The sequence below is a fragment of the Eretmochelys imbricata genome, chromosome 19 (genome assembly GCF_965152235.1).
Source record: "Eretmochelys imbricata isolate rEreImb1 chromosome 19, rEreImb1.hap1, whole genome shotgun sequence".
In the NCBI taxonomy this organism is placed as follows: Eukaryota; Metazoa; Chordata; order Testudines; family Cheloniidae; genus Eretmochelys; species Eretmochelys imbricata.
The window spans coordinates 12,431,224-12,456,669 of NC_135590.1; the positions used below are offsets into that span (position 1 = coordinate 12,431,224).

General features: G+C 49.3%; 1 protein-coding gene across 1 annotated transcript; it reads left to right on the forward strand.

Moving 5' to 3' along the window:
• The first annotated feature begins 878 nt into the window (after positions 1–878).
• LOC144277209 (CCN family member 2-like) lies at positions 879–19,857 on the forward strand. Its single transcript, XM_077837871.1, has 5 exons — positions 879–1,187; positions 6,508–6,721; positions 15,062–15,301; positions 18,298–18,509; positions 19,546–19,857. The coding sequence occupies exons 1-5, from the start codon at positions 879–881 to the stop codon at positions 19,855–19,857; spliced, it is 1,287 nt and encodes a 428-aa protein (XP_077693997.1).
• The last annotated feature ends 5,589 nt before the right edge of the window (positions 19,858–25,446 follow it).

The window sequence follows — 25,446 nt, forward strand, 5'->3', positions numbered from 1 at the left end:
GTTTTACAGACTCCTGAGCGCCACAGCTGTGTATTCAGTGTATGCCAGACCTGAGATTGCTCTTCTCTGTCATATACATATCCTGAGTTCATTTCCCAGCCTTGCTCTCCTATCCTGCTCATCTCCTGCGTGGTGGGAGTGCTCTGCCTTGCCAGGCAGGTGTAAGCAAAACAACTGTCTTGGATTGTAAAGGCTGTCACTTTATATGACCCCACGCTCTGTCTGTATAGGAGACACTAGATCCTGTATTTCAGCGATAATCACCCAAAAGATCATACAGTGTGATACAAGTGTGTGTAAGGTGACCAGATAGCAAGTGTGAAAAATCGGGATGGGGATGGGGGATAATAGACTCCCATATGAGACAAAACCCCGAATATTTGGGGACTGTCCCTATAAAATAGGGACATCTGGTCACCCTCGGTGTGTGCTCTTCCCCTCTAGCCATTTTGTGACCCAAATTAAAACATTGTGGGAAGCTGCCGTCCCTTAAAAGCAAGCTTGGCCCTATTGCCTTTCATTTCCTTGAAGCGGAAGAAGCCACCCTAGCCAGTAGCACTAGGTTCAGGGCTTGTTGTCTTGTAGCTTTGACTCCCCTGGGCCGGGTGTGTCTGCAGGCCCTGTGGACGCACTATCACATATGGTACCGAACGGCTTCTAACAAGGCTAAACTTTCTGTCCCTTCCTCTTGCAAGGGGAAAAGATTAGCCCAACAAAGCTTCACTTATTTAAGAGTACAGCTCTTGTGGCCAAAAGGAAGGTGGAGAGGGGGAGTGGAGGAAGCTGTTTCAGGCTTCATACTTTTAGAATTAAAGAGGGGGTAATAATAAAATCCGAGCACAAAGGTTTTTTTCCAAGATTTGATTTCCCCAAGTGGAATGCAGCTGAGTCCCAGACTCCACCAGCAGCCCCGTGACCACCAGGCGCACAGGAATCTGCTAATGTTCTCTGGAATTCGGACACTTTTTGGTTCACCCAGTTTGGGCTGTTCTCCAGCTTGTCACTCAAGTGCAGGGCACACCCCGTCAGGAGGCTATTTAAAGAAGAGCCCGTGTGCAGCATTCTCCAAACAGAGCAGAAAGCCAGCGAGCTGTCAGTCTGAAACCCCACCCCTCTCACTCAGGATGTGTGACAGCTTTGGGATAATAACCTGGTCTCTGTTCCTTCTCCTCCTTGCGCCTGGCTGGGTATGTACCGTACTGCAGTTGTTTTATTTACTGGAGGAGCTTTGCAGCTTCTTTTTTTGATGCGGGCAGAATGCTTTCAGCAAGCCTAACTGTTACAGCTGTCACCTGCCTCTGACAGCGCCTAGGAGGAGTTAGCTGTTAACTTGGCATCCCAAAGCACTGCGTCGATAAATAACACTCAGAACGGCATGCTGCAGACATACAGTGACCTGTGTAGTACCCTCTGCCCAAGGATCTCAAAGCACTTCATAAACGTGTGGATGAAGTTCCCCTGTGCTCTCCTGCGATCCCCAATTTACAGGAGGGAAACCCAATGCACAGAGAGGTCAAGCAACTTAACCGCAGCATTACCTGCCTAATGTGTGGCACTTCTAGGAGGAAAACCCTGATATCTCAGCCATGTGCCCCCTTTCCTGCTAAGAAAAACAGCTGTTACTGAAATGCAGCTGTTTGCTTCTGGAAACCATGAGCTTGAAATCTAAAGGAGAAATTGGATTGGAAGCTCTGTGTGGGGGCAGGGACTGTGTCTCGCTGTGTTTTGTGCAGTACCTATGGGGGTCTGATTCTGATGGGGCCTTTGGATGTGACCACAATCCAAATGACAGCAACAGGGGCATTATTAATGATTATGATGATTTGTTATTATAGGGCCCAAACTGTACTAATCACCTTGCAGACCAGTAAGGAGACGAGGTCCATGCCACCAGCTGCTATGGATCTAAATAGATTTTTGTGGCTTATCGCACTGATGTATGCAAAATGCTTTAGGTAGACGAACTCTGTGTATTGATTCTTGCTGGTAGCACCAAAAATGTGCCCCATGATTTCCAAACAGAAAGAATGCTGATCTCTGTACGGAGATGCTTATAATATAATGTTATCAGGGGCTGGGCAGTTTCTGTGCTGAGGGGAAATTAGCAAACTCTTTAGGGCAGGGACTGTCTTTTTCTTCTGTGGTTGTACAGCGCCTTGCGCAATGACCCAGGTTCCTGGGTGTTACAGCAACACACATAATATATAATAATAATAACTAATAAAAAACATAGTTTCTGAAACACTTTACAGTCAAACTTTGGTCACAAATTTGATTTATCCAAATGAGATCATGTTCTCAAGCATCTGCTGAGTGCTTTGAAAATGGGACTTTGGACTCCTTTTCTCTTAGGTCTAGGAGGGGAGCAAGGATCTGATTAGAACAGAAGAACAGGAGCTCCTAGGTCTGCTCCTAGGTCTTGAGGAGGAGTGTTGTCTAGTGGTTAGAGTGGAGTGCTCAGATTCAGGATTCTTTGGCTCTGTTCTCAGCTCTGCCACTGACTTTTGTGACCTTGGGTATGTCACTGCCTCTCTCTGCCTCAGTTTCCCTATCTATGAAAAGGGGATAGCGATTCTTACTTAGCACACAAGGGTGTTGCTTATCAGTGCCTTGAAATCCTGTAATGGAGGGTAAAGCAGTGTTATCCAAACTAATCCAGTGTTAGGACTATTGGAATGATCACACTTTGCCCCCTTTATCCTTGTCATTGTCCGACCATACAAAGAGCATTAACCATACCTGTCTTGCACCTTTCGTCCCAGGCACTCAGGGTCCTTTGTAAACATTTAATTGAGCCTTACAGTACCCTTTCCCACCTCTTTGGATGGTATCATGAGCCAAAAAGCAGGGTTCTTTAAAATAAAGAACGCTTTGTCATTGCCTGCGTTTGCCCTTTCCCTGGTGTTAGAGCCGCTTGGTTCACTGATCGGTCCCAAGATTTCCCTGCTGTCCATGCTGCAGAGCCAGCAGCTGCGGAGATGTGAGTTGGTTTCTCCCACCCCACCCCAGATTCTTCACCAGTGCTAAGAGTTTTGTGAAGCAGAAAGAACATTACTCGTCTCTCTTCTTCCAGGTACCTAGGTTCAGCCTGCAGTGCTGGCAGTTAGGAAAATCTTGTTTTGACTTGTAAGCTGAGGAGATGGGACCTGGGAGCCAGTGATGGGGAATATATATGCAGCTTGGAGATGTGATTCTGCTAGTCAGCTTTTTGCCCACAACTGCAGCTCAGTCAGCGCTCAGGGCTCCTGGGAGTGGCAGCTTTGCAAATGATGTTTGTGGTGCATGCAAGAGCTGCCAGCAAAACCAGCACAGGGGAGTCATCTTTTTTGGCTTCTTTTTTCTTTTTCAATTCCAGTAGCTCTGATCCATAATATTGGCTCAATTCTGTTTCCACTGAAGTCTGTAGACGTTTGCCACTGACTTCAACAGAAGCAGGATCAGGCCTTTAAAGGGAAGTGGGGCCCCTTCCATTGAAAACTCCAACAGCATGGAACTTTAGAGCCAGCGACTTTTGAGGGCGGGAGGAAGATGAAATGTACATTGCCTGATCCTGGGTTCCTTTTCCACCCACCTCTGCAGCACAACCTGCTAGAAAGGGACTTTATATTATGCACAGGTCTGTTGCAAAGCCCCTGCTCAGTTCTTTGGGGAAGTTTGGATCTGGAGCTGAACTTCAGACCCTGGGTTCATCTTCTTTGTATCGAGGCAAATTCTAGCAGAAAGAATATGGGCAAGAATGAGGAATTGTCTTCAGGCATGTTGCAGAATAATTCATGCTCGTCATCTTTTAATATTTCATGAAAGTGGAATAACTAATGGAAGGTGCTCGCGAGGCGACTCCAGGTAGCCACTTCAACCCTGCCCAGTCTGTACTAGCTGTTCCCTACCTTACATGGTCCTTCTCTCTGCTCACTGGTGATAGTGGATGAGCCAGAAAAGACTCCAGCTGACTTGCTGCTCTGTTGACTCTGTAAAGCTAGCAGGCAGGGCTGGCTTTACCATGAGGCGAACTGAGGCGGCTGCCTCAGGTGCCAGACTGTGGGTGGATGGATGGGGGGGAGCCACTAGGACCCAGAGTTTCAAAGTTTTGGCCCAAGTGAGGGGGCATGGGGGCATCATTTGAGCTCCCCACCTCAGATGCGAAAATGTTTTGGGCTGGCCCTGCTAGCATGAGTTAAAAGACGCAAAACCAGAGCAGATTGGAGTCTGAATACACACTGGGGCCAGGTGTACTGTGAACCAAAGTGAGGTGACATGAGTGGTGTGAAGTCACACAGCAGTTCTGTGGCAGAGCTAGGAAGAGAACTTAGCTTATCTGGGTCTGTGCTGCTGTAGCCACCAGACCATCCTTTCTCTGCAACCCGAGAATGGAAAGTTAACCTGCCTATAAACAAAAAGTAAAACAGAGCAGTTCAGTTTCTCTGTGTGAAGTTGGGAAAGGAGGCAATCAGCACTGACAGTGACAAGGTCAGGGAATGATTCAAATTCCGTTGGGTTTCATCTCAGATTGTCGTCATTGGGAATTTAAAAAAATCAGACAGACATTTTGAGAGTGTTTTTTTACATAGGCTGCTGCCACCACAGTGTTGGAGAATGCCGGCTGCTGCCAACTTTTTCAGTGCACGGACCACATCTTAATATAGATATTGTGGCAGATGCACATCACCCCCATTCATGATCCTCCCCTGTACCCACCTCTCCACCTAGTCTTGATCGAATATCTTGCCCCTTTGGCAACTACAGCAACTGAAAAATAGAGGAAAGCACTGAAATACCATCAGCTTCTTGTAATGCAGCTTCACAGCTGGAAACAGGGAGGATCCTGCCAGCTCTTGACCACGATTTGAGAATGGGTGTGTTACAGGCAGTAAGGTGGTGTTAGAGGCTTTATTACAAGAAGATTTTGCACTAGGAGTTTTCAAAGAGAATTAGATTAATTCCTCTTGAATGGGGTAAGACTTGGTGAGGTCTTGTGGGTTATGATTCAGACAAATCCCTGTGCTATACTATACTGTGCTGATTGTTGCAAGAGTATAAAGCAGCTGGCATCTCCTAGCCCCATATGAGCTTCAGTTAGGACAGTGTTTGGGAACAACAGCCAAAGCAGCTGGAAAAGTTTTACTACTGTTATTGGTCACAAAACAAACCATGCAAGGAAGCTGCTTTACCAACAAGGGCTGGGTATGATACAAGAGCAGATGTGTATGAACTTGGTTGCTTTGTTACTTTACATTGCTATCTCAAAACATGTAAAAAGAAAAGGAGTACTTGTGGCACCTTGGAGACTAACCAATTTATTTGAGCATAAGCTTTTGTGAGCTACAGCTCACTTCATCGGCAGCTACTCTGAAACCTGTCAAAACATGTAGTAAGCTTAGACTGACGCATGCAAATAAGACACAAAAATCATTTTCTCACTGCAATTGCAGCCACCTCTGGGGTGGAACATAGCAGATGGCTAGCGATGCACAGAGGCATGACACAGCAAGTAGACATGGGAAGTGAAGAACTACTCCATATCCCTGTTGAAACTACATAGTGGGAATGTTGGTAGGCAAAATGTAGTTACCCAAGTGGGATTAACACAGATTTTTTTTTTAATTAAAAGGGGGATCTTTAATGACTGCAAATTTAGCACCTTTAATGACCTTGGTTTCACATCTCATCCAAACCATGCTGTGTACAGCAGCTGCGGGGCTGGTTCAGCACTGGCTGTGGGGGAAGGTACCATCTACTGTACCACCACCATCATTTGCAGCATCCTGGGTTTTCCGAGTGCATTCCCATCCTTCAGACCCAGCCCAACCTTGTTCACCATGTGAAATCAAACAGCAGAAATACTGAAGTGTGGGGTTTTGAAGGGAGGGAAGGGCAACCTGAAGTTCTTTGAGCAGGGATGGCATTACTTTTGTAAGGTTCCAAGGAAGGAGGTTACATTAAAGTCCCCAGAAAGGTGGGGCTCACCTCTCAGGGCCTACTTGGAGAGTAATGTGGCCTTTTGAATATAGCACTGCACTGGGATTTGGAAAACCTGGGTTCTATTCTTGGCTGCGCTGCTGGGTGACTTTGGGCCAATCCATTCCCCACTCTGTGCCTCAGTTTCCCAATCTGTAAGATGGGAATAATGATGGTGACCTCCTCTGTGGAGTCCTCTCAGGTGTACTGATGACAGAGCCAGGTGTGTTGTTGTTGATACAGTCAAAGGGAAGGGGACCGATTCCACAGAGTGGGGAACTCCAAGCATTTGCTCGCCCTGTTAGTGTTTAAAGCTGACCCTGCCTCCCAGGGGGATTCCTCTTTCCTGGACTCCACTTGATTTTAGGGTAAGAGGATTGCTCAACTGGAGCTGCATGGAAGGTCCTTCATGGCACCCAGACTGGGGAGGGGGAGAGAAAGGTGGGTTTGTCCTGCTGGAGCTGGGGCAGCAGATTGATTCACTTTTAATCTCTCCACATTGCTGATTTGTGAGAAGAAGGGTCTTATTTTCATGGCTTGTCTGTCCTCTAGGCAGAGTCACAGCCGTGCTCGTACCCATGCCAGTGCCCCTCTGAGCCGCTGCAGTGCCCTGTTGGCACCAGCCACGTGTGGGATGCCTGCGGATGCTGTAAGGTGTGTGCCCAGCAGCTGGGTGAGCTGTGTTCCCTTCAGGCACCCTGCGATCACCACAAGGGACTCTACTGCGACTTCTCCAAAATCCACAGAGACGTCGGGATCTGCTTAGGTGAGCAGCTGTGTATCCCTCCAGCGTGAAGCTGTCCTGTCCCGAGGCCCCACAGACCATGGGAGAGCCAGAGGGACATCAGAACCTCCCTTAGGGGACACACAATGGCAGACCAGACAAGTGCATGGCCAGGAGGAACCATCTGATCGTATTCTCTGACCTCCTATGTCACAGACCAGACACTAGTTAGACCAAAACATTTCAGTCCTCAGGCAACTAATCCATTGTGAGCCACGGGCAGAGAACAGGAGAGGCCAGGATGCCCCCAGTGCTTGAGGCTATTTTGGACCATTATTGTAAAGTATTGTTACTTTTGTAATCAGAGCAGAATTCTCTACCCTATCACATTAATGGTAGCATTTTAAATCCATTGTACACACGTGTTCATAGATTCCAAGGCCGGAAGGGACCATTGTGTCATCCAGTCTAACCTGCATAGCACAGGCCAGAGACCTGCCCCCCCCCGCCCAGTAATTCCTAGAGCAGAGCTTTTGGAAAAACATCCCATCTCGATTTTAAAGATTGTCAGTGACAGAGAGTCCACCAGGACCCTGGGTAAATTTGTTCCCATGGTTAATTACTCTCACCGTTATAAATTTACACCTTATTTACACCTTATTTCCAGGCCTTCCTGTGTTCAAAACATTAATAGAAATAGCTAAGAATATCATTTGCAAAAGAGTGTGTATGCACCAACTGGCCTCTACACATCCTGATAACTGCAAATGCAAACCTGTTTTCACCAGACCCCTCCTGGAGCATCTCTCAGCGAAGGCTATTACATCCCTGCCCAATATCAGCGTTTTAGCCAGAGCCATTGTGCTAGTAGGACTGTATAAAAAACAAAAAATCAAGACTTTTTTTTTCATAGTGGAGGAAGTATATTGTCTCCCTCCCACTTTTCTTTGTTTTCCTCCCCAAAAACCAGTGGCATCATTTTTGGCTCAAACTTTCCAAAAAATTTGCCCTTGGACAGACACCAGGGCTGGAAAATTTCTGCCTGAGGGGTATAAGGTGAGTGAGGGAATATTTTTTATTGGGCCAAGGTCTGTTGGTGAGAGAGGCAAACTTTCAAGCTTATACAGAGCTCTTCTTCAGGATTGGGAAACCTTTCATTTCCCACTTTAAACACACTTTGAGTCAACTCGGAAGCTTGTCTCTCTCACCAACAGAAGATGGTCCAATAAAAGATATTACCTTACCCACAGGCGCCAATTTTCCAAAACCTCTGCCCCAGGCCCCGCCCCCACTCCACCCCTTCCCCCAAGGCCCCACCCCTACCCTGCCTCTTCCCGCCCAGTTCCGCCCCCTCTCCCAAGTGCGCTGTGTCCTCACTCCTCCCCATTCTCTCCCAGCCTCCTGCACACCGCAAAACAACTGTTTGCAGCAGGTGGGAGGCGTGGGGAGGGAGCGGGAGGCACTGATCCATGGGCCTGCTGTTGGGCGGGAAGCACTGGGAGTAGGGTGAGGGGGAGCTGCCAGGGGCTGTCAGTGGGTGCTCAGCACCCACTATTTTTCCCCCATGGCTGCTATGACCTCACCTACCTTGTCTCTCTAATATCCTGGGACTATCACAGCTACAACAGACTGCCTGAGAGGTAAAAGTTTTGGAAACTTTTAAATGACTGAAAATGGGGTTGTAATAGAAACGCTCACACAACCTTAACTCTAGCTACCATTAGTGCTCCAGCCGCAGTATTTCAGAATTAGTTGGAGTCAATAGAGTTGCAGGTTACTTGTTGCAGCTGCTGTTTTTATTGTGTGCTAATTTTTCACTTGCTTGCAAGGATTCAGATGGCAAGTTTCACTTGCAAAAGCCAGTTGTCCTCTTCTTTGATCAGTCTTATTTTCTTTGATCTGTTTAATTTTCTTTCCTCCCCACTTGTTAAATCTCTGGTTGGGCCTTTAGAGGTGAGTGCATATGTTTCTCAGTTTTCATTCACATGAGTTGATATATCTAACTATTGGTGATAGAAAGATACCACTACCTGTCTCTGGAGTTTGTAGTGTTCTCATAACAACTGGCCTGGTCACACCACGTACATAAGCAGAGAAGGAGCAGAACCTGACCCAATGGCTGGAAGTCAAAACTAGACAAATTCAGATTGGAAATAAATTGTAAATGTTTAACAGTGAGGGTTATTAACCCCTAGAACAAATTACCAAGAGATGTGGTGGAGTCTCTGTCACTTGAAGTCTTTAATTCAAAATGGGATGTCTTTCTAAAAGCAGTGCTCTCGCTCAGCCATAAGATATGGGCTGATGCAGATATCACAGGGTGGACTTCTATGGCCTGTGTTATGCAGGCCAGACAAGATGATCACAATGGTCCCTTCTGACCTTAAAATGGGAAATTAAAATGAGCTGGCAAAAATCTATTGACTTCAGTGGGGCCAGGATTTCAGCCTAGAATCTGTGAGCATCTGTTAGAAAAATGTGCACCCTAGTGGCTTTGACCATTCCTGTCAGAACCATCACATTGATATCTCAGCACATTAGCAGCTGGAGACAGTGAAGGAACTTGAGGAAGGGGTGAGAGATGGAGTGGTGGAGGTGGAAGATGACTTCAGCTACAGGGGACCGTAACTCCTCACTTAACATCCTCCCGCTTAACGTTTTTTTCAAAGTTATGTCGCTGCTCCATTAAGGGACATGCTCAGTTAAAGTTGTGCAATGCTCCCTTATGACGTCGTTTGGCTGCCTGCTCTGTCCACGGCTTGTACGATTCTGTGGAAGAGCAGCGACTTTACGAGGGAGCACTGCACAAGTTCCTCTTCTCCGCCTCTTCCCCCTCCCTCCCCAGCGCTTAGGACTTTCCGGGAGTGGGGGGAGGAGCGGGGACATGGCGTGCTCTAGAGATGAGGTGGAGTGGGGGTGGGAAGAGGTGGGCCTGGAGTGGAGCAGGGACGGGAAGTGGCGGGCCTGGAGCATCCCCCGGCAAAGTCAGCGCCTGTTTTTCTGGGGGGAAGCTGCCATTGCTGCTGCGAAGGTGCTTCCTAGCGTCCTTGCCTGCAGCAGGCTGTGCCTGTGTGGGGTAAGCCAGGGGCGCTTCCCAACCACAGTACAGTACAGTACTGTACAGTAAATAATGCCTTTTGTCTGCCCCCCCAAAATTTCCTTGGAACCTAACCCCCGACATTTACATTAAAACTTATGGGAAAATTGGATTAGTTTAACATCGTTTCACTTAAAGTTGCATTTTTCAGGAACATAACTACAATGTTAAGTGAGGAGTTACTGTATTGAATAGAGAGAAGAGGGGAGAGTTTGAGAGGCTGGAGAAGAGAAGTTTACAGGAATCCAGATGAGGGAGAACTACAGTTTTGGCAGTGGGGACAGGGGAAGGAAAGAGGAGATTCTAAGAATATTAGAAGGAGAACCATCACAATTTGGTACCAGCCTGGGCATGAGGGGAAAAGGAAAGGGGGAAGTCAAAGAGGATAAGGATTATTAACCGTGTGCACAACACTTTGTGCATAAATCACAACTAGAGGGAATTCCTTCCCCAACGAGCTTAAAGCTGAAAATACAGATACATAGACGGGAGTCCCCGGGAAATCCAGAGGTGGGAACATTTCATGGTCAGGAGGCTTATTTGTGTAGTGTATGGATCTTTAAGTTTGTGGCGATTGCACATCGGTATGTCCATCTCCGAACACCGGCTTCCAGGTTCCAAGACTTCTGTACTCTGCCACAGAATATTACAGGCTTTAAATGTGCAATTGCCACACACAGTTTGTGCCTACATCTCATATAAAGGGAGGAAAGCCCTGGTCCACAGGCAAGGATGACCACAGGTTCACTAGACCACAGGTTCACTAGACCAGCAAGTGGCAGGGATCCATGTGTCTGACCGCACATCAACCAGAACTATGTGCTCCACAGCAGAGAAAGGAATTCAAGAAGGAGGAGACACTCTCATCTGAGTCGGAAGTACCCCCCTTACGTGAACGAGCCCATCAGGAACACATGACAAGACAGACTGTGATTCATACATCTTCTCAGAATGCTGCGTACTGCAGGGCTTGAATGCTCTGTGCTGGGTTAGTGTTAAAATCAACCGTACAAACATGAGGCTGGAAATTGACACCCAGGGCTGCAGTGTGTGTAACTTCTGGAAAGATGGACCCCCGGGAAACATTGCACGAAGATATACTGCTCTAGTGCTGGCACTTGGTAGCCAAGGCAAGAAGGGTTTCAGGATGCCTTTCGATTAATGCTGCAAAAACAGGCTGCTTGTTTAGTGCTACTGTTCGTTCTCACCGAGGGAATTGGTCCCCTTACCTGGTTCAGTGGTAAAGCTGTATTGTATCATTGTGCAGCACATATGAGGGAGGCTGGGCTTGTGGCTAAGACAGTGGTTTGTGCCTTTTTTTGCAGATTTATGATTTATAAGGATGATTTTTTCTTTAAATTAGGGGCTGGGTCTACTTGTTCTCCTTAGCTTAGAAATATCTGGAACATTAAGTCTGATGTTCCTTGGCTTTGCTGGAGAACTTCTTGGAAGTCTCTGCCATGGACTGGAAGATTTCTCAGCCCTCCGTTGAAGGGTTGGTATGGTCAATCTTTTAAAAAGAGCACATTTCTCCCAAGTGTCTTCCAAACCTTTGAGTTGAATAGACATCAACAAATAGAAAACTAGCAGCTTTAAATAGTTAGGAGGGAAAGTGAGATTTTGATTGGATTGGGTTTCACTTGCATGGTATCTGATGTCACAATCCTGCCAAGTCTCCAGTCACACAGGTTCTTTTAGGAAAATCAGGGACCGCTTGTGTGGACTGGTCCAGGCTGAGGTTGCTGGTGGGATGGAAATTGTTGAAATCCTGGTGAATTCCTCAAGGGCTTCGTTTCCATGGGTCCAGATGATGAAGATGTCATCAATATAGCGCAAGTAGAGTAGGGGCATTAGGGGGCGAGAGCTGAGGAAGCGTTGTTCTAAGTCAGCCATAAAAATGTTGGCATACTGTGGGGCCATGCGGGTACCCATAGCAGTGCCGCTGATTTGAAGGTATACATTGTCCCCAAATGTGAAATAGTTATGGGTGAAGACAAAGTCACAAAGTTCAGCCACCAGGTTTGCCGTGACATTATCAGGGATACTGTTCCTGACGGCTTATAGTCCATCTTTGTGTGGAATGTTGGTGTAGAGGGCTTCTACATCCATAGTGGCCAGGATGGTGTTTTCAGGAAGATCACCGATGGATTGTAGTTTCCTCAGGAAGTCAGTGGTGTCTCAAAGATAGCTGGGAGTGCTGGTAGCATAGGGCCTGAGGAGGGAGTCTACATAGCCAGACAATCCTGCTGTCAGGGTGCCAATGCCTGAGATGATAGGGCGCCCAGGATTTCCAGGTTTATGGATCTTGGGTAGCAGATAGAATACCCCAGGTCGGTGTTCCAGGGGTGTGTCTGTGTGGATTTGTTCTGGTGCTTTTTCAGGGAGTTTCTTGAGCAAATGGTGTAGTTTCTTTTAGTAACCCTCAGTGGGATCAGAGGATGATGGCCTGCAGAATGTGGAGTTAGAGAGCTGCCTAGCAGCCTCTTGTTCATATTCCAACGTATTCATGATGACGACAGCACCTCCTTTGTCAGCCTTTTTGATTATGATGTCAGAGTTGTTTCTGAGACTGTGGATGGCATTGTGTTCTGCACAGCTGAGGTTATGGGGCAAGTGATGCTGCTTTTCCACCATTTCAGCCCGTGCACGTCGACGGAAGCATTCTATGTAGAAGTCAAGTCAATTTCCGTCCTACCATCAACCTCAGCCTCGACCAATCCACACAAGCGGTTCATTTCCTGGACACTACTGTGCTAATAAGTGATGGTCACATAAACACTACCCTATGTCAGAAACCTACTGACCGCTATACTTACCTACATGCCTCCAGCTTCCATCCAGGACATACCACACGATCCATTGTCTATAGCCAAGCTCTAAGTTACAACCGCATTTGTTTCAATCCCTCAGACAGAGACAAACACCTACAAGATCTCTATCAAACATTCTTACAACTACAATACCCACCTGCTGAAGTGAAGAAACAGATTGACAGAGCCAGAAGAGTACCCAGAAGTCACCTACTACAGGATAGGCCCACCAAAGAAAATAACAGAAAGCCACTAGCCATCACCTTCAGCCCCCAACTAAAACCTCTCTAGTGCATCATCAAAGATTTACAACCTATCCTGAAAAATGATCCCTCACTCTCACAGATCTTGGGAGACAGACCAGTCATCGCTTACAGACAGCCCCCGAACCTGAAGCAAATACACACCAGCAACCACATACCACACAACAAAAACACTAACCCAGGAACCTATCCTTGCAACAAAGCCCGATGCCAACTCTGTCCACATATTTATTCAGGTGACACCATCATAGGACCGAATCACATTAGCCATGCCATCAGGGGCTCGTTCACCTGCACATTTACCAATGTGATATATGCCATCATGTGCCAGCAATGCCCCTCTGCCATGTACATTGGCCAAACCGGACAGTCTCTATGCAAAAGAATCAATGGACACAAATCTGACATCAGGAATCATAACATTCAAAAACCGATAGGAGAACACTTCAACCTCTGTGGCCTCTCAGTAGAAGATTTAAGGGTGGCAATTTTGCAACAGAAAAGCTTCAAAAACAGACTCCAAGGAGAAACTGCTGAGCTTGAATTAATATGCAAACCAGATACCATTAACTTGGGTTTGAATAGAGACTGGGAGTGGCTGGGTCATTACACATATTGAATCTATTACCCCACTTTAAGTATCCTCACACCTTCTTATCAACTGTCTAAATGGGCCATCTTGATTATCACTACAAAAGTTTTTTTCTTCTGCCGATAATAGCTCATCTTAACGAATTAGCCTCTCACAGTTTGTATGGTAACTTTCAACTTATCTGTATGTGTGTGTGTGTATATATATATATATATATATGTCTTACTATATGTTCCATTCTATGCATCTGATGAAGTGAGCTGTAACTCACGAAAGCTTATGCTCAAATAAATTTGTTAATCTCTAAGGTGACACAAGTCCTCCTTTTCTTTTTACAAGTACTCCTGTTCTTTTTGTGGATACAGACTAACATGGCTGCTACTCTGAAACCAGGTTAGCTGTGTCCTTTTCCCAGATCCATCTCTGAAAGAACCAGGTTAGTGAGGATCAGCCAGAGCTGCCCTCGCAGCAAAGAGTTTGATACGATCACTGTGAGCTGGATTGTGAACCACTTGCTCACACTGCCGAGCAGTTATTTGTTTGCATTATGGTAGCACCTAGCAGCCCCACTCATGGAGCAGGACCCCAGAGTGCTAGGCCCTGTATACCCCAGGGGGTGTAACTCACATGAATAGTCTTGTCAATGGGGTTCACAACCTGGCCCAAAGCGATGGAGCAAAACCAAGGTACTGGATCCAAACTACCCAGAACTTCGGGGTGTTTGAGATCTGGCCTTGAGCCCATCCCTACTCAAATACTGCCGTACATGAGGGGACCCGCTCTCTGCCACAGAGAGCTCCAGGCAATAGCTCTTCCTCCGGGGATTTATAAGGCCTCAGACTAGCTCTGCACACAGGAGCTGTCAGCCAGCTTCTTCACTGCTTCTCATGATTCCTGGAGCCTCCAGTTGATCCTCGCCTGGGCACTCACCCAGTCCTGTAGATCTCCATGCTGTGGTCGGTCCTGCAAGGCGCTAGTGACCCCTGCTGTAACCTAAAACGACAGTCAGCACCTCGTGCGTCTGCAGCACTGTACATCCAAAGCATTTACTGGACTGTAGCAACAGAGGGTTGGACCAGACCTCAAGGTCCCCTAGTCCATCCCCCACACCAGCCTTTTTACCAGGATTTTACCAGCCTGTCTCAGACGTGGGGCTGTGAGCAGAGCTGCACCGGAAGTGACCCCTGTGCATTACTGGCTTGCTCGATGGGTTTGTGAACAGAGAGGTCACACCCCACCCTCCTCATTTTTGGATGGGGGCTCAGTTCGCTGCAGGTGAAACTGCCCTTGTCCAGCCATGCCAATTCAATTAGAAGGGCTTGCTTACCCTGAGGGGAGGGGCGCAGCCTGGTCCCTGGTGAACTCAGGCTCCCCTTGGACAGGCACTCAAGGAAAAGACTCTAAACTGGCGGCTTGGGACCCCAGATGCCTGTGGGAAGATCAAGTTACACCCCCAGGAGTCATAGATCTCAGGCCGGGGAAGCTGATGTTCACATGCTTTGATTTCTGGTTACCATGCAGTCCCCTAGAGGAAGAGGCCTGGCCCTCAGCACCTGGATCATTTCTGCTGAATCATTCCATCAACTCTCCCCCTTTGTCCCCCATCATCTCTCCCTACAGCCCACGAGGGGGCGACCTGTGACCTGCTGGGAAAGATCTATCACAACGGTGAGAGCTTCCAGCCCACCTGCAAGCTGCAATGCATCTGCATGGACGGCGCCATCGGCTGCATCCCCCTGTGCTCCGACAACCTGCGGCTCCCCTCTCCGGACTGCCCGAACCCCCGCTGGGTCAAACTCCCAACCCAGTGCTGTGAGGAGTGGATCTGTCAAGGGGGCAGCCAGGAAACAGCCCTGGCAGGTGAGCAGAGAGACAAGGTGGGGGTGGGAATATCTTTTACTGGACCAGCTTCTGTTGGTGAGGGCGACCAGCCTTTTGAGCCACACAGAGCTCTTCCTCAGGAAGTCTGGGAAAGGAACTCCCAGCCTCACAGGAGTTTTCAAGGGACCATTCAAGGCAGGGTGCCTCTGCAGTCATAGGACAGCAAGGGGGGTTAAGTGGGTTACAGCTGGTTGTACTAAGCCAGGTGTGGCCAAACTTACCGACCCTCTGAGCTGCATATCTTCAGACGTTCGAGAGCCGGGGCGCGCTTGCCCGGGGCTTCAGCCCTGCGGGAGGTGCCTGTTGGGAGGGGGGTCTCAGGGCTTCAGCCCTGTGGGAGGTGCATGCCAGGGCTTGATGCTGAAACCCTGCTCCTGCTGAGGTCCCAAGCCCCGGCAGGTGTGCCTGGTGGGGCTGAAGCCCCAAGACCCCCCTCCCCGCTAGGCAGAAGCCAGAAGCAACACATTGGTGAGAGGGTTATGTGGGGTCATGTGCCTGACAGGTGTTTGTCTAATCTGCTCTTAAAAATCTCCAGTGACAGAGATTCCACAACCTCCCTAGGCAATTAATTCCAGTGCTTAATTTATTCAGTGTCTAACCTGACAGTTAGGAAGTTACCTCCCTTGCTGCAATTTTAGCCCATTGCTTCTGGTCCTATCCTCAGAGGTTAAGAAGAACAATTTTTCTCCCTCCTCCTTGTAACAACCATTTATGACCATGTCCCCTCTCAGTCTTCTGTGCTCCAAACTAAACAAACCCAATATTTTCACAGTTATGAATTTAAGGCCCCAGGCTCGTCTTTTGAAGGCGTTGTGCAGGTTTCCTTTGCAGACGAGGACTGAGGGGTCAGTTACGGAGTGATCGCTTTGTGAGAAGTGTTCGCCCACCGGTCTTAGGGTGTTTTTATTTTTTATTCTGTTCCTGTGTGAGTTTATTAGAGGATTGGGCCAAAAGAAATCTGATGAGGTTCAACAAGGACAAGTGCAGAGTCCTGCACTTAAGACGGAAGAATCCCATGCACTGCTACAGACTAGGGACCGAATGGCTCAGCAGCAGTTCTGCAGAAAAGGACCTAGGGGTGACAGTGGACGAGAAGCTGGATATGAGTCAACAGTGTGCCCTTGTTGCCAAGAAGGTCAATGGCATTTTGGGATGTATAAGTAGGGGCATTGCCAGCAGATCGAGGGACGTGATCGTTCCCCTCTATTCGACACTGGTGAGGCCTCATCTGGAGTACTGTGTCCAGTTTTGGGCCCCACACTACAAGAAGGATGTGGAAAAATTGGAAAGCGTCCAGCGGAGGGCAACAAAAATGATTAGGGGACTGGAACACGTGACTTATGAGGAGAGGCTGAGGGAACTGGGTTGTTTAGTCTGCAGAAGAGAAGAATGAGGGGGGATTTGATAGCTGCTTTCAACTACCTGAAAGGGGGTTCCAAAGAGGATGGCTCTAGACTGTTCTCAGTGGTAGCAGATGACAGAACAAGGAGTAATGGTCTCAAGTTGCAGTGGGGGAGATTTAGGTTGGATATTGGGAAAAACTTTTTCACTAGGAGGGTGGTGAAGCACTGGAATGTGTTACCTAGGGAGGTGGTGGAATCTCCTTCCTTAGAAGTTTTTAAGGTCAGGCTTGACAAAGCCCTGGCTGGGATGCTTTAGTTGGGGATTGGTCCTGCTTTGAGCAGGGGGTTGAACTAGATGACCTCCTGAGGTCCCTTCCAACCCTGATATTCTATGATTCTATGACTTGAGAGCTCAGTGATTGTCTGGTTTCACCCACATAGTTGTTATTGGGGCATTTAGTGCACTGGATGAGGTACCCCACATGTTGTGATAGGCATGTGTGGGAGCCATGGATCTCGCAAGGTGTGTTGTGGGGTGTGTTGATCATGGTAGCAGTGGAGATACATCTGTAGGTTTTGCATCTGTTGTTTTGACAGGGTCTGGTGCCGCTTTGAGTTGGTGGGTCCTGGTCTGTTGGGAGCTCGGTGAGGTTGGGGGTTGTTTTGAGGGTCAGAAGAGAGGGTTCCGGAAAGATTTCTTTCAGGATGGAGTCCCCACAGAGTATGGATAGTAATTGTTTGATGATACCCTGTATGGGTTCCATTGTGGGGTGGTAGGTGACAACTAAGGGTGTGCAGTTGGAGGCTTTAGTGATTGGCAGGTGAGTGACAGACAGATGAGGGTGCAGCCGATTGCACTGTGAGGGAAGAGCTATTAGCTAGAAAATAGACAGGGGCCCAAAGCCCTGAAGTTAGCGCCAAACTTGCCCATAGTTTGGGATATTCAGATCTGGGGCTTTCTCTAGAAACCAGTGATTAGCCAGTAGAACGGTGAGTCCCCTCCCCTCGATCAGGACTGTGGAGTGGCGATGAGTGGCAAAGGGATGGGTGACCAGTTCTGCACCAGGAGCTGGTTCCATGTGAGTTCCTGTAGTAACAGAGGGGAAAGAAGCTACTGTATCAGCAGGGCCTGGGGAGGAAGATTGAGGGGGCAGAACTGAACTAGCCACATTGGATCTGGCCAGTCCACTTTGAGTAACAATTAATCTTCTCTGGCCGGAGCTAAGGACCGTTGGCAAGGTCTTGTGGAAGAGGCAGGTGTTGCTGCTGACTCTGCTGCTCCTGTTTTGCGGCTACAGGGCATCCGAATGGTGCCTTTTATGACCACCAGAAAGGGGGGAAATGTTCAGACATCATCCAGTTACCAAATCAGATCTAGGTTTACACTGACTGGAGCTGACAGAAGCGGGGAAAGGAGACCAGACCCTGCTGACCCTCCTAGTGAAAGGGCAAACAGCTCTAGCAGGGCCTCATTTACTGCACCTCCTGTCCCATCGCTGGAGAGCAAGGCAGCGCCAGCTTGTGAGCTGCCCAGCAGAGCAAGGCCGCAGACGTTCACTTGCTTTGCATTTGGCCATGTGCCTTGTGCCATGTCCCTGAATGCTCTCTTGTGTCCCTCTTGACCTGGGTCAGTTTACATGGAGAACCCAGCGCCCAGGCCTGAGCCGAACGACCTCCAGGAGAACTGCCTAGTCCAGACCACCGAATGGAATGCCTGCTCCAAGAGCTGTGGGATGGGCATCTCCACCCGCGTCACCAGTGACAACCCCCAGTGCCGCCTGGAGAAGGAGAGCCGGCTCTGCATGGTCCGGCCCTGTGACTTCCCCAGGGAGAAGATCATCAAGGTACTGCCTGCTGGTGGAAGCTGGGAGCAGGGGCCACCAGCGTCTGAGAGACTAGACGGGGCAGGAGCAGGGCTGGAGTGGGTAGGACAAAGCAGGATGAGGCTGACTACACAGCAGTCAATTCCCTGCCATCGCAGAGGCCTTGGGCATGGGTAGCACTGCAGTTCTGTGTGCCTGGGACACCCATCAGTTTGATCCAGGTCAGACTAGATGGCCTAATTGTCCCTTCTGACCTTAACAGTCTATGAAACTACGAGTACATGCTCAGGAGGCCACCAGCTCATTCCCCAAGTTGCTGGTCATGGCACACCCATCCTGGCTAACATTCAAAAGCCCAGTTCAGCCCTGGCATAGGCAGGTGCCACTTCTATTGATCCAGAGGGCCTGGGCCGGGGGTGCTCACTCTGCAGGTTCATCAACCACATTACTAGACGTAGCCTCACCCCTCCAGCCCTGAAAGCCTAGGTGATGTTTGGAACATCACTTCCCCCGAATACTGCAGCTCATATAGGGCCCAATCCCGAAAGGTGCTGAGCATCATCCACTTCCATTGATATCAGTGGGAACTTGAGCGCTGGCTCCTGGCAGGATCAGGTCATGTAGCTAGAGCTGGTCAAACACTTTATACCTATCTATCTAGATCTAGATCTATATCCAGTGAAAACTGGTGTTTGGGTTCAATCAAAGCAATTCACCAAAGTGTTCTGAGCTCTTTGAAAATCCCCATTTTTCCTCCAATTTTTTTAAATGTTGGAAAAATGTTAAAAAATTTCCCCCCCTCATTTTGGTGGGAAAAATCCCACTTTTCGCTTTTTAAAACGTTTTCCCCACCGCTACGTTTCATTGCTTTATTTTTCCCCAGTAGAGACACTGAAACAAAAAAATGTTTCCACAAACAGTGAATTTCAACCCAAATGAAACCACTTGTATTTCCTCTGAGGGTTTTTCTAACTCCCCACCCCCACAGGTGCCTTTTTCCATAGTGCGATCCCGTCCTGCTGTGTTAACCTTTTCCTTCCTGCTGCTCTCTCCCCAGAAAGGAAAGAAGTGCGTGCGGACCCCAAAGTCCCGCCGGGGAATCCGCTTTGAGTTCTCGGGCTGCACCAGCGCCCGCTCTTACTGGCCCAAGTTCTGCGGTAGCTGCACAGACGGCCGCTGCTGCACCCCCCACACCACCACCACTGCAGAGGTGGAGTTCAGGTGCCCGGAGGGGGACTTCTTCCAGCGTAAGATAATGTTCATCAAGACGTGCTCCTGCCACCATGACTGCCCCAGGGACAACGATATCTTCCTGGCTACCTACCGCAGAAGGATGACTGGTGACCATGTCAAGATACAGAGGCAGTAGCCCCTCCTCTCCCTGGTCAGGCCAATGCGTTGAGTGCTCTCAAGTCCCTGCAGAGCTGGTTCCTTTTGAGGATGCTGAGGCAGAACGAGGCGACCCTGGAAACAGAGATGGGCCTGGACTGAAATCCTGATCCAAATTCCCCAGACTTTGAGGCAGTTTGGATCGGGATCTAAGCCTTGTGGTCCAGGCCCATTTCTAGCTGAAAGTGCAGTGGGTGAGCAATTCCTTAAAGCCCCTGCTGTGCCGGTACCTGGCAGCAAACCCAGGGCAGCAGGCAAAGGAGAGGTCCAAGAAGTCTGAATGTGCATCAGTGTGCTAGGCCTGTTTCCCATTAAACAACACACTAGGGCCCTGGTGCATAGGCATCTATCTTTCTGCAATGCATCCCTGTAAATGAAAGTAGTCCTGGCCCAGTGATGGGTTAGTGCTGTGGTTGTCAGTTACTCTTGACTTATTGACACCTGCCATGTCTTGGTGCTGTTTGACAAATTCTCTTTCCCTGCTCAGTGCCCCTGTTTGATACCCTATGTCCCAGAGCAGTCAGCAGCTCGAGAGCCCTGCGCATCCACTGCGTGTCTCTGACATTAGCCATTTTTCAAAAGCCAGATGACCCTGCATGTGCCCTGGGGTCTACTGAGAACAGGAGAGAGAGAGAGTTACAAGGGAAACAATGAGTTGGCCAGCCGGTTCCATTGCAAGAGACCTAATGTTGCGGTGTGACTTTCTTTGGAAAATCCAAACCCAGTATGAGGCATCTCCGTAGACAATGGGGCTGTGGTGGGCTGTCACTAAGTTTCAGTTGTAGAGTCTTAATTCCTGGTGGTGTGTGAACAGGAAGAACCCAGCTCAGGTCAGATCCCAGGGAGAGTTTGAGGTGCTGGAAGGAAAAAAAAACAATCTTTAACTAAACTGAGCAGATTTGACCTGGAGTTATTGAGACAACAACAAGAAAAGCTCTGACTGGGGCCCTGTGTGTCAGTCATGGGATTCATCTCTTGCCACAGAACTATGCTTCATAATCTCAGCTTCCAGTAGAGAAAATTTTTGCTAGTCCTCACAATTGCAAACAAAAATCTTACAATTGTAGCCCAAGTATAACCAGTGCAGGGGTATCTACCACAGTGTGCAACCAGCCTGAAGCAATAGCTTTGAGAGGTGTGAACCATTTGCCTCAGTGGAATGTTAACTCTGAAGACTAATAATGGTCCAAATATCAACATTACTATTTAATGCCTGCTCATTTTAGCAGAAACATCCAGCTAATGGGCTGATCCCACCATTTCTAAGTGCCCTTTGTCTCCATTCTTTAATTCATCTGAAGCTGGGACAGAATTTCTACCAGAATGATGCAGAATCAAGGGGCCTTGCTGCAGAACTGAGGTCCAGCCAACTGCAGAGGCTGGGACTGTGCCTATGCTGCCATCCATAGCGGTATTTCAGAGCAGAGCTTCCTTTCAAATAACATTCCAGACAGTTAGTTAATGCCGCCCTTCGCTTATAGGCTTCAAAGCATCATCTCTGACTTGGCCACTGAAATGCCCGTGGCATAAAGCATCACCCCTTTTTCCCCATCCCTGAACAGCTGCAGCAGCATCGCTCCCATCACAGCTGCTCCTGGAGCTTTGGCCTCCTGTTGTTTGTGTTGGGATTCAAACTGTAAGTGGTCTTTGTACCGTTATGGCGTTGCTATCTGTCAAACAGCCATACTGTAAACTCCCCAGCCCCCACCTCTTTTGTGCAGTTCTTCTGGGTTGGTGGCTGTTCTTCCTCTTGGCTGCTTGGTTTCAGAGTGTAAAACTAAATGATGGTTGCACTTTACCTGATAACAATAAATGTCTCTTTATTTTGTATATAACCCACCCACCTGAACTCCTTTGTGGATGAATGGTCCCCGGAGGGCCACTGGCAGCATAGTAGGGGATGTGTCACTGGCCATTTTCAAACCCAAGGATCTTTGCCATTGGTCCATGCTGGAGTCCTCAGAACCCCAGGATCTTTGCCATTGGTCCATGCTGGAGTCCTCAGAGCCCCAGGATCTTTGCCATTGGTCTGTGCTGGAGTCCTCTAAACAGATTAATTTCCCCCCCTCCCCCCGCCCCAAGGAATGCTGCCAGTAAGTCATGTCCATCCAATATCTCACTGACTCTAAATAAGAGGCAGGGAGACCCAGGCTGCCTGGCTGAGTGAACCAGCCCCTGGATCTGGGGGTCAGGAGGCACGATTTTGGTCCCAGCTCTGCAACTCACTGGGGTATGTGACTTTGGGCAAATCACTTCATCTCGCTGAGCCTCTGGTCCTGCCTCGACAAGGACAGGGCCTGACATGATCCCCGCTGATGTGGATAGCGCAGTGCATGAGCAGAGAGGTGCCGGCCTGTGCCCCCAGCCCCCAAGGCCAAGGTGATGCTCGTGCTATGCTAGCATCCTATCATGCAAGTGTGTGTGAGACAAGATTCAGTTGGTGCCAGCCCTGCGGTGCACGCGGAGGCAGCTATTTGCCAGACATGCTTCCTGCGGTGTTTAATGCTGGGATGAAAATGAACCTGGGAGCAGATGTGGCCAGAAGTCAAGGTGAAGAGGGGGAGTTTTATGGGGGCTTAGCAGCTTGCGAATGGTAGTCACTATCTCATCGTATTATCCAAAGACGGTTCTCCCCTGCACCTCCACTCTCTTTTAATACTTACAGGAACCATTTACCAGAGGTCACGTGGGTGAACCTTGCATGATGCTGGCTGGGACAGAGGAAAGGTCCTTTTTTGTCCTATAAGCTTTGCTCTCCCCCATCTCTTTTGGGGGAAGGCTCTGCAGCTACGGCCCCTTTGGAGACAGGACAAGTAAGCTGGCAGCATGGACAAATCCCCCACCTCCCTGATTTACTGTGTATAACCAGGCCCGATTTCCTTCTCACTCTGGCTGGTTTTACACCATCCACTTCCATTGATTCGCAGGGGGCCGCTCCTCATCATGCCAGCCTAAGGGACAGCAGAATTGTAACGTTCTCTGTCAAGGTGAGGCACACCGACTCCAGACACTCCCAGAGTTCAGGGATGTTTAGAGCTGGATCTGGCCCAGGCGGCTGACCCTGTGAATCACTCATTGCTGAGTGTGGGGAGGGGGACCCCTTCCCAATCCATGTCCCACCAGACCCTGTCTGGGTACCCTTTCCTCTCTGTGCCTCTGCAACTGTCTCATGCAAACTCACAATCCCACACTGCACTGCTACCTCCATCCCATCGCCAAGCTGTCTGCTCCTAGGGCAGCGTCGTCGGAGAGAGGGAGAAAAGTTGGGAGGGGAGATCAGGAGCTGCTGCTTCTGGCACAATCCCACCCATTCCCCCACTCCCCACCCCTAAGTACCAGAGAAGTAAAACAATAATCTGGCATTTTCTTATAGTGGTTCCCAAAGCACGTTGGAAGCAGGAATTTCTTCACCCACCCTGGCATGCCACCCCTTCGAGAGTGGACCGTAGCAGGTGTTCAGAGCAGCTTGCACACTAGCACAGGGCAGGAAGGAGAGGTGCGGGAGCGCGGGGGGGATAGAGGGAAGCAGATCAGATCATCCATGCTGAAATCTGGCCAGGACGCTGGGCTAACACCGTTACTCTTGTTGGACGTGCCCACGGATCTTTAATGACCACGAGTAGTTGCAGCCTGTGTCATCCCTGAGCTAGAGTCAAGGAGCAATACGCTGGTGGCTCCTGGATGCCGGCGACATGGGGGCAGGTGAGGAGCTTGTCTCTGTTCTCAGTGGGCGTGGGGCACCACACGCAGAGACTGCCGGGGGGCACCAATACATGACGTGACAGAAATTGGCATGTCTGCTTCTTGTGATTAGGGGCTCCTGGAAACAAGCCCCTCACCCCAGCAATGGGAAGACAGGTGAGGAGGATGGAGGAGGAAGACAGAGGAACGGAGAGGGGGCCGGCTCACTGGGAAAGGGATGAGTGACCCGCTTTGAGTATAGGGCCTCTAAGAACCCAAGTCTGGAGTCACTCCTCATAATAAAAAAAACCCTTAGAGACTAACAAATTTATTTGGGCATAAGCTTTCGTGGACTTATACCCAATACATTTGTTATTCCCTAAGGTGCCACAAGTCCTCCTCGTTTTTTTTTGCTGATACAGACTAACACGGCTCCCACTCTGAAACTCCTCATAATGTCCATGAGTTCTCGCTCTCTGTTGTGTACAGTCAGTGGCCACTAGGTGGCAGCAGGCACCTCACTAGCCGGGACTCGGGTTCTCCTGGCGCGTGGGGGGCTGAGATGGGGGACACGGCTCCTTTGTGTGGCTGCCACCTAGCGAGCCTTCCCGATTCTGAAGTCAGATTTCAGATGAGATGCCCCCTTTGAATGCGCTGCGGCCTGAACCCCAGGGCGGTTCTGGAGGGCTGGTGAGGGGTTAAATAGTCCGCTGTAGCTTCGGTGTCAGCTTCTTTAGCGACAGGTACAGCCCCAGTAATGGAGATGCCTTCACTCTGGAGCAAAGTGGGAGTGGTATATGAGTGCACGCTCACAGGGCAGCCCCACGCCTGGGCTTGTCTACACAGGGGAGTTATTCTGGAACAAGGTAGGGTGTGAACTTAAAGTGCTGGAGCTATTCCGTATGAGTGTCCACGCCGGGGGACTATTCTGGTCAATATCCCTATGTTGAAAAGCCCCCAGCTTCCCCCCGCAGGTTTTACCAGGGGTACTGAGGTGCTCAGCTCCCTGGCTTGGACTGGAGTGGAACATGCACATGGGACGTGTCCTTGGGGCCAGCTGTGAACTGAGGGCTCCCGCCCTCACTTACCTCGGTGACTTTATCACTTTAGCCCAAACCACCTCCTTACTGCGTGTGTGGGGTGATATTCTGGGTGTGTCGCCAGGGCTCTGACTGGCTTGGCTGGGGATAAGAGAGCTGACGGAGTGGCTAGGCATTCTCCACTGTGCTCTTCACCCTGCAGAGCAGGCCCCTTATCAGCCTGCCACACCTGTCCGCTGGGATGGTGTCACTGTCAGTTGCAGCCCGCAGCTCAGTGGAGCTGAAAACAGGCTCTGGGCTCTTTCCTTTTTCCTCCACTGGGGCCCCTGGGGGATGGAGCTGTGCAAACATTAGTAAAGGCTCCTGCAGCTGCCCCTCAAGGCAAGCTGCCCTCGGCTCTGTCAGCCTGGCCAAAGGTGGGGCTGAGTGTTTGCATACCCCATACAGGAGGGAGATAGATAACTGGACTCCACTGGCTCCTAACGCTTTAATAATAATAACGAATGCTAGGTATCACATACATAGAGCTTTGCATGCCCGAAGTACTAACTAGCAACACTCCTGCCCCTTGGAATATAGGGAAATATACCCAGGTCTCAAACAAGGCACCTGTAATGATGCTATGGTAAGCACGGCTGTACAAAGCTGGCTATTCTGTCTGTGTATCCTCTGAGTTCTGCTGGATGGAATCTGAACAGCTCAGTGGTGTGCTATAGACCCTATACTGCTGGTAGCTTGTGGAGAATCTCTGTTAGCTCCAGTTCTAGCCATGCTGCCATTGTGAAGTTCCAAGTAGCTGTGGTGTGCAGCACGTTGACAGCTGTGGACCCTTGCTGGTGATTATTACA

Coding starts and splice junctions, on each gene's coding strand:
- LOC144277209 (XM_077837871.1), top strand. CDS start 879: ATGCAGCTGAGTCCCAGACTCCACCAGCAGCCCCGTGACCACCAGGCG. Junction 1,188..6,507: donor TCCTCCTTGCGCCTGGCTGG/GTATGTACCGTA, acceptor TCTGTCCTCTAG/GCAGAGTCACAGCCGTGCTC. Junction 15,302..18,297: donor CCAGGAAACAGCCCTGGCAG/GTGAGCAGAGAG, acceptor GACCTGGGTCAG/TTTACATGGAGAACCCAGCG.